At 39.3% G+C, this 16,020-nt stretch overlaps 1 protein-coding gene across 2 annotated transcripts in view; it reads right to left on the bottom strand.

Moving 5' to 3' along the window:
• Positions 1–9,343: 9,343 nt before the first annotated feature.
• The window catches only part of SPATA5 (spermatogenesis associated 5), a 335,078-nt gene continuing 328,401 nt past the window's right edge, over positions 9,344–16,020 (bottom strand). For both annotated transcript variants that reach the window (XM_032412773.1, XM_032412774.1), the window contains one exon: positions 9,344–9,993. In XM_032412773.1, the coding sequence (XP_032268664.1) occupies positions 9,817–9,993 (177 nt within the window). In that variant the 3' untranslated portion in view covers positions 9,344–9,816. The remainder of the gene's footprint in view (positions 9,994–16,020) is intronic.

Genomic DNA, 16,020 nt, shown 5'->3' with positions numbered 1-16,020 from the left:
GAGGAAAGAGATACTTTTGGCTAAAAGGATTCCAAGAAATGTGAAATCTATATAGACCATCAAACACCAAAGACATCAAAGACCATCAGAACTGAACATGGGCTTCTCACTGTAAACTGAGTAAGATCTAAACTCCCAATTTTTAGCAAATATAGAAGGTATTGTTTAGGAGTGGTGGAAAACAAAGTTGTATAATTATGGTGAAACCAGGTTATGTAACTTGCTTTCAAATCTAAATATTGTTGAGTTTATTTTTATTTGTTTGTTTATATCATGAGAACCTGCAGAGAAGATTTTGACCATGTGCATTTTAAAGACAATTTTTGAACAACTAATGAAATTCAGGAAACAAAGTCCTTTCCTATAATAAGAGAGCATATATATCATTACTATATGAAAATCAGCACCATAATAATTATTGCAGCCTTATAGTTAATGTAGCATAAATTTTTTTGGCACTCCTTTTCAGAAGTCCAGAAAAAAACAAATATTATTCTGACACCAATTCTGATGTGGGGATTTTTCTTCCAACCATTGAGCTATTAATTTAATTCAATTCCAACACTACCTGGTGATAGAGTCAGCTTCCACAGGTTAAGAACTTAGTCCTTTAGGACTGCTTCCCCCCAACCCACCCCCACAGCCTCCACACCATCCCCCTCACATCCTGCCACCTTCAGATGCCAATCATCAGTCCAGGTTATCACCTGTGCTTATGACCATCTATAAATCAGAGGTTCCCATGACCCACTCCTTTGGGTTGATTAATTTGCTAGAGCAGCTCACAGAACTCAAGGAAACATTTTGCTTACTAGATCACTGGCTTATTATAAAAGATAAAACTCAGGAACAGCCAGATGGAAAAGATGCATAGGGCAAGGTGTGGGAAAGGGCACGGAGCTTTCATGCTCTCTGAGCCACTCTCCCCAAATCTCCATGTGTTTACTAACCCCCCGGCTACATGATATAACTGATGAAATCATTGGCCATTCGCATGGATCCAACCTCCAGCCCCTCACCCCTGTCCCCTCCTCTGTGGACATTCAGTATGTGATAGACTGGCTCTTTGAACAGGGTGGTTGAAAGAGATAGAGCAAGATACAGCATATATATATGCCCATGGAGGAACATGCATATAGACACTAGGAGCTCTGATAGCCAATCTGAAATTGAAGTGTTTTCTTTTCATCGTTGTAATTGTTCCTTATTAGTAGTAGTTTTGTAAAAATCCAAGATCTGGCCTTAGCCTGTGCACTGGGGGCTGCTGAGGCAAGGTCCTTGCCCACACTCGGGACAAAGTAATAGGGAATTGCTGGTGACCTGGAGGAGCTTGTTAAGAGATAGCATCAAGGGCCCCTGGGTGAGGAGTGGCTTACGTGGGGAGACTGTGGGATAGAGGTGGGCATTGAAGTGGGTGTTAAGCTACTGCCAACTGGACTTGACAAACATTGAAGTATTCATCAGGGGAATCCCAGTAAATATTTGAAGGAGTAAAACCAGTAGAATGGACTTTTGGTTATAGCAGAATGAAAACTTAAAGACGTAAATTGGGTGTGAAAGGAAATGTGCCCTTATTTTGTTGTTAAGAGCCGGTGAAGTCTGAGACTATACTAGTTACATAATAACCCCTCAGTTAATTATCTTGGGGTTTTTACTTTATTCCCTTGTATGACTTCATGCACTAGCTCTCAAAGAACAATGGTAAACAATTGCCCTAGTTTCTGATATTTAATTACATTACGGGCCATGGACTTAGTATTACTATTTTTAGCAGGTTAATCTTATCTTTACCTTTTGAAACACTGAGAAATGAATGTTGAATTCCATACTGAATGCATTGTTTTCTATTTTGCTCTATTAATATGCTAAATTATTTGATTCTGAGTAGTAATCTTTTTTTTTTTTTTAAAGATTTTATTTATTTTTTTGACAGAGAGAGACATAGCGAGAGCAGGAACACAAGCAGGGGGAGTGGGAGAGGGAGAAGCAGGCTTCCCGCAGAGCAGGGAGCCCGATGTGGGACTCGATCCCAGGACCCTGGGATCATGACCTGAGCCGAAGGCAGACACTCAACGACTGAGCCACCCAGGCGCCCTGAGTAGTAATCTTTTAAAGGTGCTTCTTTTAAAGGTATGTAGCTAGTGAAAGGGGGGTGGCGTTATGTCAGTCACAGCAGGAATTGGGAAAACTTCCTTTTTCTTTATGCTCTGAAACAGTTTCAGTAGCATAACGATGATTGGATTGAAGACCTGAATTAATTTTAGCCTATAAAACCATCCGAGCTTAAGAATTCGTGAGAGGTAGCTATATGAAAATCAACAGTTTCACCAGGGGTTTCACATTTATTGGCACGATTATACAAAATTCTTAATTTTTTATTTCATTCATAAATGTGGTTTCTTTTCCCCTCAACTTTATGTATTTGTGGCTTTGTTATCTTTTAAAAAGCAAGCCAGAAACCATATTAGTTTACTATTGCTGCTGTAATATATTATCACAAACAGTGGCTTAAAACAACACAAACTTACTCCATAACAGTTCTGGAGGTCAGCAGTCTGCAATAAGTCTATGAAATGGGACTAAGGTCAAGGTGTTGCCAGGGCTGTCCTGGAGGCATTAGGGGGGCGGGGAATCCCTCTCCTTGTCTTTTCCAGCTTCCAGAGGCTGAGCATTCCCTGGCTCCTGGTCCCTTCCTCCATCTTCAAAGCCAGCAGCGTAGCATCTTCGAATTTCTCTGATCTCTGCTCTGATTCTGATTCTCCTGCTTCCTTCTTTTCCTCCTTATAAGGGCCTTTATGATTACATTGGGCCTATGCAGAAAATCCAGGGTACTCTCACCTCAAGATCCTTAATTCAATCACATCTGTAAAGTCCCTTTTGGCATTTAAGGTAACATTATCATTTACACGATTTCTGGGGACTAGAACGTGGACGTCTTTGTGTGTATATGTGTGTAGGGGGCGTCATTCTGTCCACCACAAAAAGATTAATTTGTTTTGGATTTTGTTCTCCAAAGAATGGGCTATTGGATCAATCATTTCTGTTGTTTTTTGAATTTAAGCTTTTACCTTTATATTTTCCTAAAGTTAATTGTGGAGTTATTTATGATAACTTTTTGAGGAGATTTCTTAATTTAATCTTATTCTATTAATGAAAGTATTTAGATTTATAAATTATCTTCTGTGTAGAGTGTTGAGTTCCATAGATTTTGATATATAGTATTTTCATTATTATTTTATTCTATTAATGTATAATCTTATTCTATTAATGAAAGTATTTAGATTTATAAATTATCTTCTGTGTAAAGTGTTGAGTTCCATAGATTTTGATATATAGTATTTTCATTATTATTTTCCAGATATTCTACTATTTTGATTTCCCCTTTGATCAAAGAATCATTTCAAGATGAATTCTGAACTTCTAAACAGTTGGGGTTTTGTTATTTCTACATTTCTCAGTTTTAGGTTTTTTTTTTTTTTTAAAGATTTTATTTATTTGACAGAGAGAGAGACAGCAAGAGAGGGAACACAAGCAGGGGGAGTGGGAGAGGGAGAAGCAGGCTTTCCGCGGAGCAGGGAGCCCGATGAGGGGCTCAATCCCAGGACCCCGGGATCATGACCTGAGCCGAAGGCAGATATTTAACGACTGAGTCACCCAGGCGCCCCTCTCAGTTTTAGTTTTATTACATGGTGATTATAGGGCACATTCTACAACATTTCTGCATTTGCAAATATTTTGTGTATGTATGTGTGTATACACCCTATTATATAATTTATATAGATTATATGAGAGAATAAAATATTGTGCATTCTCTGTTTGCAGAGTTTAAGCATATATTTGTTATAAGTTATTTAGATTCTCTGTATCTTGGAGAAAATTACTAGATCAGTTTATAAAGAGCTTATTTATTTTTTTTATAGCACTATACTGTTCCATTGTATGGACATACTATAATTTATTTAAATAGACCCTATTGATAGATACTTGAATTGTTCTAATATTTTGCTATTATAACAAATAAGGCTATAATAAATACTTCACCATTAGATGGTAAATAATATGCCATTTTGTGTCTGTGGGAGCATATTTGTGGAATAAATTATAAATTCCGTTAGCTCTGTTCCTTTTGAATCTTATTCAAATGTTTTATTATATCCTATATCACATTGCCTGTATTTTAACATTTTTGAGATTTCAAAGCAGTTGTATTCTAAACTATTTTCCTCTTTCCTCAGAAAGTGTCTCTCCTAACATACTCTAGCTTTCAGTACTTTGTTTCTCCTCCACTGCCAAACTTTCCCCCCCAGATTTTTGGCATAGTTCCCCTGTTGCTATTTCCCTCTGGGATATTTCAATCTGTGATTATTCCTGGCCCCAAATAATCTGTGCTCCATATCCTTGACTCTCCTTTTTACCTGTCAACATTTTTATTATTGTTTATGATTATGTTGGTGCCAATAGTATCTTAATTGCTGTGGGTTTATGACAAACATATGAACATACTATCACATGTCAGTTCCCAACTCACTTAACTGTATTTGACTGATTTTAATACGAATATTTTTCACATTTTTAAAAAAGATTTATTTGAGAGAGAGAGAGAGAGAGAGACTCTGCGAGCGGGGGTGGGGGGGCAAGGGGCAGAGGGAGAGGGAGAGAAGGAGAGAGAGAATCCTTAAGCAGACTCCCTCTGAGCGTGGAGCCTGACACTACACTCCATCCCAGGACCCTGAGATTGTGACCTGAGCTGAAACCAAAAGTTGGACACTTTAACTGACTGAGCCACCCAGGTGCCCCAAATATTTTTCACATTTTAATGTTTCTGAAATCAGGATGTAATAATATTAAAATCACAGTAATTTATTATTTTTTCCAAAAAAGTGTTTTTAAATTAAAAGTCTTACAATTGATGGAGTCTTAACACATCATATGTGTTCTGAAGCAGAGTAAGATGTTGAACTTCCTGGAATTCATGGAATTAACCAACTTAAAAAGTTGGTCCAAAATGTGTTGTACTTGACGGATAGCCTTTGAAATACTTTACCTGGGGTTTAATCCATTCCCTGATTTCAGCATAGATGAACTCTATTTTTCTTTCTTTTCATTTCTTTGGGTTTTGTTGTGTGTGGTACCTTAAGTGCGTCATTTTAACCATCTTTCCAGAAATGTTTATCACTTACAATAAAAAAAAATTAAAAAAAAAAAAAGAAATGTTTATCACTGGGTCTTGAAAGAGGAGTCTACAAATTTCTCAATAATTTTGTAACCCATTTAAAACCTTGTAACAACTCTTTCTGCCTAAATTTGCTAGAATGAATTCTTTTCCCCAAAAGTGAGTCCTAAAAGATATAGGCTACTGGGGTATATTTGACATAGATAGTAGGTAAAAAGCCTATCCATGCATGCAACTGTTATAATGAAAACTGAAGGAAGGAAAGCAAATCAACTTGGAGCATTAGAATTTCTACGTGGACCTGCAAATTCAACCCATATATAATTTCAAAGGGTGTTTTGGTGTGTGCTCATCTTTAACAGAAGGACTCAGGGAAACATGACAAAATGAACCAAAACTCTAACAACCTCACCTTCAGAAATTTAAGTAACAACAGGCCAGGGAAATAACTTCATTCTATCTTTATAGCAACTTTTCTGCAGCCTTCTCCTGATTAAGATAAATTAAACATACACTCAAGCTTGGTTTTTCTATAAATTCAATAATTATTTTTCCAAAGTGGAAAACCTATACATTATTTAAAAAAACCTGTTTTATATATTAGAAATAACACAGAACTAAACATTTTTCAAGCAAAGTTAGGACAGTCAGAATTAAGCTTAGAAATACACTTTCTTTGTCATAAAGGAGTAAAAAATTAGAAGCCATTCTTCTAAATTTTGTTGTTAGAAAGAAACACTAATTTGACTATTGAAATAAAACCATCTTGGAACACTGAAAAAAAAAAAAAAAGTGTCAATGTGAGTATCCTGAAACCCTGAAGAGACTCTGGACCAACGACAAACATTTGAGCAGATGCCAATAAAGCAAATTGTTTTCTTAAGACAGGAAGCTGGATATTTTCTTTTCTTGCTGCACTTAAATTTTCCATGAACTATACTGTGTCATTCAATCACAAACAAACCCAAATAATACACACGATTTTAAATCCACACATAGGAGACTCGGGCATCAGAACTAAAGCCCTCACAGAGATGAAGCTGGGGTAAACTGTTATTAGTGACACCTGACCTGCTCTTTTCTATGACTCAGGTTTTTACTGGTACTGTTATAAAAAGGGCACAAACTTCAAATAAAGATGATCATTGCCTTTTCAATGGTAATAATTAGCTATCTAAAGATAGGAAAAAATAATTGGTTTGTAATAGATTAAAAATGTAATGCTCTAAAATCTTTTTATTTTTATTTATTTATTTTTTTTAAAGATTTTATTTATTTATTTGACAGAGAGAGACACGGCGAGAGAGGGAACACAAGCAGGGGGAGTGGGAGAGGGAGAAGCAGGCTTCCCGCCAAGCAGGGAGCCCGATGCGGGGCTCGATCCCAGGACCCTGGGATCATGACCTGAGCCGAAGGCAGACGCTTAACAACTGAGCCACCCAGGCGCCCCTCTAAAATCTTTTTAAATTCTTAATTTCCTGCTCCTTGAGCGACCACAGTGCCATGGAAACGGATCTCACTCCAGATTTATCCCCCCCCAGCAACCACCCTCAGAGGAGGATCACCTAACCACTAACTCTCACCAACAGATTTCTCATTTTCTGGGTCCTAAAGCCTGATCTTTTTTTGCCTTCTTCGGTTTTATTCCATCATCCTGGTACTTCTGATTTTCCAGACACACAGGGTGGTAGGCATCGTGGATTGCACTGGAAGTCCACTGACTGGGTGGAAGGATAGGATTGTGATGCTGGTTAGGAACGCAGAACAGGGCTTGAGATGCATTTTGCCCTTTGCAGCATAACGTGTCAGTTTAAGGCTGATCTTTTAAACATTATTATGAAATACTTAGGCATAAAAAAGTGTAGACTGGATTACAATCAACACCTGTATTCACATCACCCAGTTTAAGATAGGACATTTCAACTTTTCTCCCCTGAGGAAATTCTCCCTGGTATTTGATGCTTTTCATTTCCCTCCATGTAGTCTTCTACTACATGTGTTCCCATAAACAACATATTATTTTGCATGCCTTAAACTTTAAATAAATATATTCTTCTGAAATGTTCTTTTTGAAATTCCCATTTTCCATGTAGCTTTAATTACTTTTTTACTGCCATAAGTATTGCATTGTATGGGTATCCATAGAAATCCATTCTCTGACTGATGGATAGATCGTTTCTAGTTTCTTACTATTTAAATACTAGTGCTATGATTTTCTTAATCATGACCTCCTTGAAAACAACTTGCTCTGAGACATACACCGAGGAGAACTCTGAAGACTATAGGGGTCTTCAACATTACTAAATATGCTAGTTGCTTTCCGAAGTAGCTGTACCAATTTATGCTCCACTGCTCCACATCCTTTGGGATTATAAACTCTGTAAGTAGGGTTTTAGCTGTTGGAATCTTCTGCGGCCTGGGTAAGGCTATATTCCTCCAACTATTGGAACTGCTAGTCATCCCAAGGATATTTTTAGCATGGATCCATATTTTCATGTTAAGTTTTAGGTTTCAAGCTTCTGTACCACAAAGGTGGTGTGAATTCAAACCCAGAAGCCGTGGTCAGGTAAGCTCAAAGAATTCTCAGAGGAGCTGCTTCTTTTCTTTTCAAAGCCAAAGCACAAAGCAAGTCAAGAGAGGCTCCTTGTGATTTCTCTGGTCAGCAGGAGGAATTTTTTTCTAATTTGCCCTTACACTGAAGGTGTTGGTCTTTAGTGATCTGGGCATTATGTCTGAGGCTTGGTTATGACTTCTATGTCACATGGGCTGAAGGGTCTGAGTGGTCATTAACAGCTGAGCTCCTCGTTGACTGAGATTGCCCCCTTCCCTCCCCACCACCCAGCTTCCAGCCTGAGAGCCTGTGCTAGTTCAAGCTTATTGCTGGTTTTTATTTTATTGGCAGTGAGAATCTAAATTTTTTTCTGTTTAGGCCTTTGGGGATAAGGTTTTTCTCTTATTTTCTGAAAATGGGAAGCATAAAAGTAATCTTGAGGTCCTGTTTATTTCATTGTGTAAGCCTTATATTCTCAATCAGCAGAAACCCAACAGAATGTTCTAGTGATGGAAATGTTCTACAATCTATTCTGTCCACATGGCAGACACTTGTCACAGGGGGCTATGGAACACCTGAAATGTGGCTAACGTGTCTGGTGAACTACATTTTTAGTATTATTTAATTTTAATTCATTAAAATTTAAACTTAAATAGCCATATGTGACTAGTAGCTATTACATTTGACAGCACAGCTCTAAGTAGTGGTCATATTCCTTGTTACCTGGGTGGTTTTATGTATATACTAATAAACCTAATGTAGTCTGGGAAAAAGGGCCTTACAAATCTATTTTTGATAGTCAAAGGATAAGATATTTTGAGACATGACTTCAGAATACAACACTGTATAGTCCCATTATTGTGATAATCAGGTATTTCTCGCCTGACTTGTCTTTCTGGAAATTTTCAAAGATCTACAGTGGGCATGTCTCAGCGCACATTCTTTCCATTGCCAACTTCTCAACTGGAAGTCAGGGAGTCAATTTCTGACAGTTTTTCAAAGATATTTATGGAATATTAAAGTGTCAAGAAATCCTAAAGATAAATAATTAGGAGCACAAATATACATATTTCGAATGCAGCATAAGACAATATGATTAAGAGTACAATTTGGTTTATCTTTGAACTGAAAAAGTTTATTGGTAACCTGAAAATGGGTGCAAATTAAAACACTAACATACAATTTATTTATAGTATTTTATGAAACAAAACAACTCTGTTGCTCTAGGCCTGGATTGGGATTATATTTCCAATTTTTTAAATTTGCAAAGGGCGTTACATGAAATAACTCTTAATTCTTTTTTTTTTAATCACTGTTAAGTACAGATTAAGAAGGCCAAAGCAAAAATGTAGGTGTGGATTATAATGAAAACAAAACATATCTGGAAACATGCCATATAAACCTGGTTGGTGCAGGGGCTCCTGGGTGGCTCAGTTGTTAAGTGTCTGCCTTCGGCTTAGGTCATGATCCCAGGGTCCTGGGATCGAGCCCCACGTCGGGCTCCCTGCTCTGCGGGAAGCCTGCTTCTCCATCTCCCACTCCCCCTGCTTGTGTTCCCTCTCTCGCTGTGTCTCTCTCTGTCAAATAAATAAAATCTTAAAATATATATATATATATAAACCTGGTTGGTGCATTTGGCTATTTCACTAGCTGGCCTTTAAAAATAAAGATCTGTAAATCTTTCTCACTATGGACTAATCCACATGCATTCTTTATGTTCTTGTATAAAACTGATGCTCATAGGCTGGGCACTTAGGAATGCAGTGGAAAAGATTCTGGAGTTAGGAGAGCATTTCATGGGATGAATAAACTAGGTCAAAAATGAAAAAGCTAAAGTTTGATTTTTAAAACTCAGCACACATTTCCAGATAAAACTGATTTAAACTCATGTCCAGAGACTTTCATGGATATTTTCATTGTATCCATATCATTTAAAATGTCTTTAACCATTGAAGCCCCTCAATTTCCAGTCAACATATTTCAGACACTTTGCTTATGAAGGATTTTTCTGACACTCTCAAGAAAAAATTCTTAAAAAAGAAACAAGTTTTCTCTAGTAAGCATTTTTAGCATACTGAATATGTATACTTTCTCAGAGTGTATGCAGCCCACTCTTCTCTTGATACTCTTCATAGAAACATCTCAGTGATTTAGGAATTCTCGGTGTCACAGTGCTCAAGGCTTGAGTAAAATGTCTTCTCATAATGCAGTTGGCTTGAATGTCTTCTTCCAGAGCCAGAAGGGCTGCCTCTCTACAGACTGCTATAATCTGAAGCAAAATAAAGAAATAAAAACAAACATACAAAAAAAGGGAGAGAAAAAACAATCAGTACTGTTTTTTAGAAACGTGGTGTTTCAAATATTCCGCCCCAACAACTGCTACAACTAGAAGCACCTCGCTAACATGTATCTTTGCACTTACTCCGCTTCAGTTTTCAGAAGGATAAAAAGTAATCGCCTTCATTCCAAAGCAATGTATTAAGTACTCAGAATCAGGAGCGGCCAAAAGAGATATAAGACACGGCATTTGCTCTTACGAAGCTCCCAACAGTAAAGGCGGAACACAGGTGCAGGCACATACTTCTGAGACGAGACGACAAAAGGTGAGTGTGTATGTGCAGCGGGGGCAGGCAGGGACCGAGTGACAAGGGGGTGAGGGCAGAGGAAGGAGATACTCAGATAGACAGCGAGGTCCTGCTCCTCAGCACACCTCGTCAGGGCACAGAATTTCCACATTCCTTTTGACCTTTGAGCTATTACCGACATATAAGAGCATTTCTTTATGCGCATCCCTTGAACTGAGTTCTTAGATCTTGGGAATATCGGAGAGAAGTTTTCTACGTTTACTTTAGAGAGCTGCATTCGGACAGAGAAGTGAATTTTGTTTATTCAGTGAGGAGAGCTGGAAGAACTGACAAGAATCTGGGGAGGGGGTGGAGTGGTTGCAGAGGGAGGGAGGGCAGAGTGGGCGGTCGGAAAACGGAAGGGGAGGAAGGTTCGAGTCTTGAATCCTGAAATGTGTTTTTAAGCTCTCTGGACTTCAGACAGCGGAAGCAGGCTGATGCCAGTGTCATTCTAAAGACACATTACTGTGGTGAAAAGAGCCTGTGGGATGAAAAGAGATATTGTGATTTTCAGGGCAGCAGGGAAAACAGTGATTGGTACTGACTGCACCTCTGTATCGGTAAGTGAAAGGGCAGCCGAAACACATTTGTCCAGCCATTCAGCATATTTTCTCTGTTTGTTCACTTACTGAAAAGAGCTCCTCTGCTTATGCTTGGCTAATGGCTGCCAAAGCAGTTTAGGAGCTTTTTAGGGGATTTAGCAGCATGTTTAGGGAGCTTTCAAAAAACATGCATAGATTTAGATGGCTTTGTCAAATTACGACAATGTAACTATTAGTTCTGGGCTTCATTAATGAGCACGGAAGTTGACTACAGTGCTTATGCATGTTAATGCTTTTCCAAAAAGAGTGGCTACCAACTTGTTGAAGGAAAGAACAAAACTTCCAGGGATTGGTAAAACAACTTCACCACACATTCTGGTGCAAAGAGAGTTACTTTGAAAACAAGATGTAATAATTAATAAGCACAGTAAAGCACATGAAATGCCCAGCATGCTAAACTGGCTATCCAATGGTTCCACTCTGTTCAAAGGGACCTTGAGGACCTCCATGAAGGGAGGTAAAGCAACCAAGTAGGGAAAAGCCTCAACTCTCTCCTTCCCTCCATCTGAGCAGCACTTCTGTTATCTGCAAGAATTAAAAAAAAAAAAAAAGATTTTATCTATTTATTTGAGAGAGGGGGAGAGAGAGGACAAGTGGGGGTGGGGAGGGGCAGAGGGAGAAGCGGACTCCCCACTGAGCAGGGAGCCCAATGTGGAGTCCATCTCAGGACCCTGAGATCATGACCTGAGCTGAAGGCTTAACTGACTGAGTCACTCAGGTGCCCTTGTTATCTGCAAGACTCTGAAGCAATGGTTGCAAGGCTGAAAAGTTTGAAGAAGAATCACTGGGAGAGGCAAAAAGGCCTGAATTTCCTGCTGGCCTGGCAGACTTTTAGCTCTTTCTCTGAGATAGTACAGGGAATGTTTCCATTATGTGGATCCTTCCCCAGCTAAGTGGAGTAGAGAAGTCACCAGCCCTGGGCCAATGCCATGTCTTGCGCACTTCATAACTGAGACTTATCTCAGAGAATCCCGGACCCAGCACACAATGGCTACAAACATTTACTGAATCCCTACCACACGTGCTAGACAATTACTAATGACTGTGCTAATTCACTGCTATGTGAACAGTGTCCCCCCCTCCCCAAGGTTTTGTACAATGCAGTGATGCCTCTCATAGTGTGATGGGAGCATGGCAAATGGAGAGGCCAGATAAGCACGTGTAAGGTGGTGGGGTGGGGTGTGGGGAGGTTGGGCTGAGGAAAGGAGAGGTGACTGCAAGGCTGCCCGGACCCTCTCCAAGTTCCCAGAATTTAGTTCACATGGCCGCAGAGTGAGTAGCTCCTACTGCTGGTACATCTGAGAAAGTGAACCAGTGGTCTAGTAGGTTTCCTCTCTCAGCACACAGTAATCAGACTGGAGAAAGAATGGTTATACTTCTCTAATTACTGGAATCTCAGGTGGCCTAACAAGGCAGGGTAGAGAAATGTAGGTAGTGGGAAGTGACAGGTCACCCAGGCCCTGAAGGCTGCTGTTCTTGGGGTCAGCAACCCTGAGCAATTCCTCTTTGCAGGTCAACTTTCTTTCCTTTGCATCTTTGTCCATAGATCTTCCCAAGCTATAACTTGCTTTTTGCCTTTCCGTGGTAGCTTTCAGGGCAGTGACAGAGGGGGCACTGGGAGTGAGATGTGGTCAGAGCAGTAACAGCCGCTTGAAAGCTGGATGTCTGTAACTTAGAGCCTCTAGCATATGTTAACATTCAAGAGTAATTGTCCTACTATATTTAGTACTGGCCTGACCCTTAATTAACAATTCCATCCAATTTGGAGAACTACAAAATTGTGAGGTAGAGAAAACTTGGACAGAGTTTTGACAAGTGCACTGAGAAGTGTTTGAATTCAATAGAGATGACCCTTAGAACCTTCGAGAGACAACGACCAGGGAAACAGAGCAGCTGGATACTGGTACTTTCAAGCACCTCATAGAAAGGTGTCTTTCTCTGTCCAGAAGAAGGACCATAGTCTTCTCCCTTCAAGAGTAGCAGGAGGACAGTCTGAATTCAACACTTGACTCAAGAAATGTTTTCCTGTTTCGTAGTATTTATAAGGGATGCCCTGAAGAACCAATTAGGCAATACTTTCTGCCACTTTTATTTTCCTATCATATTTGCTTTAGCAATATACAACCAGTAACTGAGAGGAAGTAGGACACTACAAATAATTAACCAGTCACTCTTTCATCAGTCAACATCCACTGGATAGCTACTCTGTACAACCACTAGATGAACCCAGGTGGAGGGTCCAGAGATGTCTAAGACATGGCTATCTGTCTTCTGATGCTCCCCAACCAGCAGGGCATGGACATCAATTAACTGCCCCATGTGGCATGGTATTAGAGGTACAGTTAAGCAAGGCTACAGGCAAAGTGCTTTGGTATGGAAAGAAGAGAGAAATTACTGCTTCATAAATCGAAGCGGAAAGGACAGAATTTAGATATGCATATAGGACAGAAAAGGGCATTCTGAGCAGGAGGAATAAAGTGGGCAAAGAAACAGCAAGATGGGGAGAAAGAGACCAGAGATTGTATTGATTTAGCCTCAGCAGCCAAAATGGGGAATTAAAAAAAAGAAAGAGAAGAGTAGTTCTGTCATCAAAATGTCACTAAAAATAAAATGATAGTTTTCAGAAGTCATGTGGGCCATAATGACAGTGAAGGCTAGTCAATGACAGTCATCTCTAAAGCTCTAACCCCAATTCACAAGCAGCTGATGCACAAGGAGCTGACAGAGAATAATTCCTAAAGGTTCCTTTGTTTTTATTTTTTCCTCATGAAAGGGCTTCTTAGAAATTCTAAAAGGAAAATCATTAATTCGAATACTGGTTCTTCTCTCCTAACCCAAATAAAAAGGTAGGCCTGAAAATGGAAGTATTCTTGGGAAGCTTATTTCATGACGGTTGGTTTCTATTTGCTCTGGGGTCACTCATACTTCTCAGGAACAGTGTCGCTTTGCTGCTTGCTCTCGGGGCCCATGCCAACATTCCCCTTGACATATCAGTGTCTTTTCAGAGGAAGAAGTATTTCATGATCAAATAAGTTTTAGGTAACAGTGCATAGACTCTGTTTCCCATACCGCACAGTCGAATTTGAAAGATTTTTGTGAAGGCTGGCAATGGCAATCTGCTAATCTGCTTAATTTTCTTTAACCCGGGGTTTCCCACAGAAGTCTCCCCTTGCCCTGGTTTTGGCAGAACAACCTAGAGGTGGCTGTCTTTCGAGTTAGTGGTGATCTTCAGCACGCACTCTCGGAGGTGCATACCGAACAATTCAACCAGGACACGAAATGGCTTTTGCCTATCGCATATCCTTTTTTTCTTTTGCTCGCTCCTAGTCCAGAAAAGAGAAAAGAGGGAAAGGGAGGAAAAAAGAGACTGGAGAAGGACCAGTCTGTTTAACAGGGTCAAAGAGCAGTAGCCACAGCATACACTTGTGCTGTAGAGAAGCACACGGTCATATCTGATGAATTGAACTCAACAGTCCCTTAACTATAAACAAGTTTACACAAAGTACACTTTATATGCATCTTTTTCAGATTTGGCCCATATGCTGTAATATTTTTACTTACGTTTCATACAGCCTATACTTTGTCAGTTATACTTAAGTCTCTGGAATGGTAATGTCAGTAACAAAAACTGTTTAACACTGTGATATATGTTATCTGAAGCAATGTTTCCGTTTGGGGTACTACTTTGAATCTAGTTCTGTCCTTAGAAATAATATAAATTAGGAATTTTATCAAGAATATAGGTATGCCTGTGTTATTTTGAGGGATGCTTCCTTAGCTATCAAAATTTGTTACACGGGGACAGGAACTTTTCTGCTGGGTTGTCAAGGGGAAAGCTGCACAGTCATTGAGAAATATCCCTGAAAATTTACTGATAATACAGTAATACATATTGGGTTAGAGGACTGAAATGGAAGCTTTGGGACAAAAACAACAACAACAACAACAACAAAAACTGTACAAATGGTGATCTTTTGACCCATTTGATGAAAATAATGTGGCATCAATGAACTGCTGATGGCATTTTAGATAAATTTGCCAATCTCTCTCTCTCTCTCTATTGGGGACTGGATTCTATAGAAGTTGAGAAGGGCTTTCAATTTAAAGTAGGACCTTTATCTCTGCAGTCTGTGAGACGACCTAATGAGGTAAGTGCGTGTACGTCTATGCATATACCTCTCTACAGTGTACACAGGGCCCACACAACTCATCATTCTGCTGGCCTCACATACATTCTGCTGGGACTGGTCAGTGATGGGGGAATTCAGCTGAATTTCTCCCAGGAGGCCACATAAGAACCTCATGAGAAGATGTGTAGAATAAATTTGAATCACAGACTATCTGGAATGTAAAACCAACCCGTTTAGAAAGTAAACGCTTGGCACTCGAATGCCTTAACATCTTTGGCAAAAAGGATTTTGGAAGCTTTCCCCTAATCCCTTCACCATGTCCTCCTCTTCCCCCATAGGCTTCAGACTACATCATTCAAATGAATTATTAGCCAACTACCAGCAAGGTTGCTTTTGCCATTAGGTTGTAAAAGCAACACTGTTTTGGCTGGCTCTGTAAAACTCAGTGTCTGCAGTCTGTGTTCTTTTTCAGTTTTGAAGAAAAAATCAATACCCAAACTTTTAAGATCTATATATGCCTTCCTGCAAAAGTGACCGTATTATTTGTTTGGGAAAATGAGAAAATGAGACAAAAGACAAGCAGAGTGGGCCCAAGATTTCACTGTCAGAGCTAAACTAAGACACATTGTTGTTGCAGTGGCCATGACACCCGTTTATTTGGTGCCAACATGTCACAAATTCCCTTTCCATTGATTCTGCAATAATAATAGAGCTGTCAGATATCTGAAAAACAACATAAAATAAGCAGGAACTCTCTATATGAAAGATTTAGGCATAGCTGAACTGAGTTCCTAAGAGGTAGGAAAGGAAAAGATTCTTAATGAAAGTATTTAGAAATCCTCAAAACAAAGTCACTGAGGAAAATAGTAATCGTTTTCAAATGCAGGAAAAAAGTAACTCAGCAATGAAAGAGAACATACAAGTATGAATTTTCATGCTA

Source organism: Phoca vitulina, unplaced genomic scaffold, assembly GCF_004348235.1.
Source record: "Phoca vitulina isolate PV1807 unplaced genomic scaffold, GSC_HSeal_1.0 scaffold14, whole genome shotgun sequence".
In the NCBI taxonomy this organism is placed as follows: domain Eukaryota; kingdom Metazoa; phylum Chordata; class Mammalia; order Carnivora; family Phocidae; genus Phoca; species Phoca vitulina.
The sequence above is the reverse complement of the archived record's forward strand: the minus strand, read 5'-3'. Positions and strand labels throughout refer to the sequence as shown.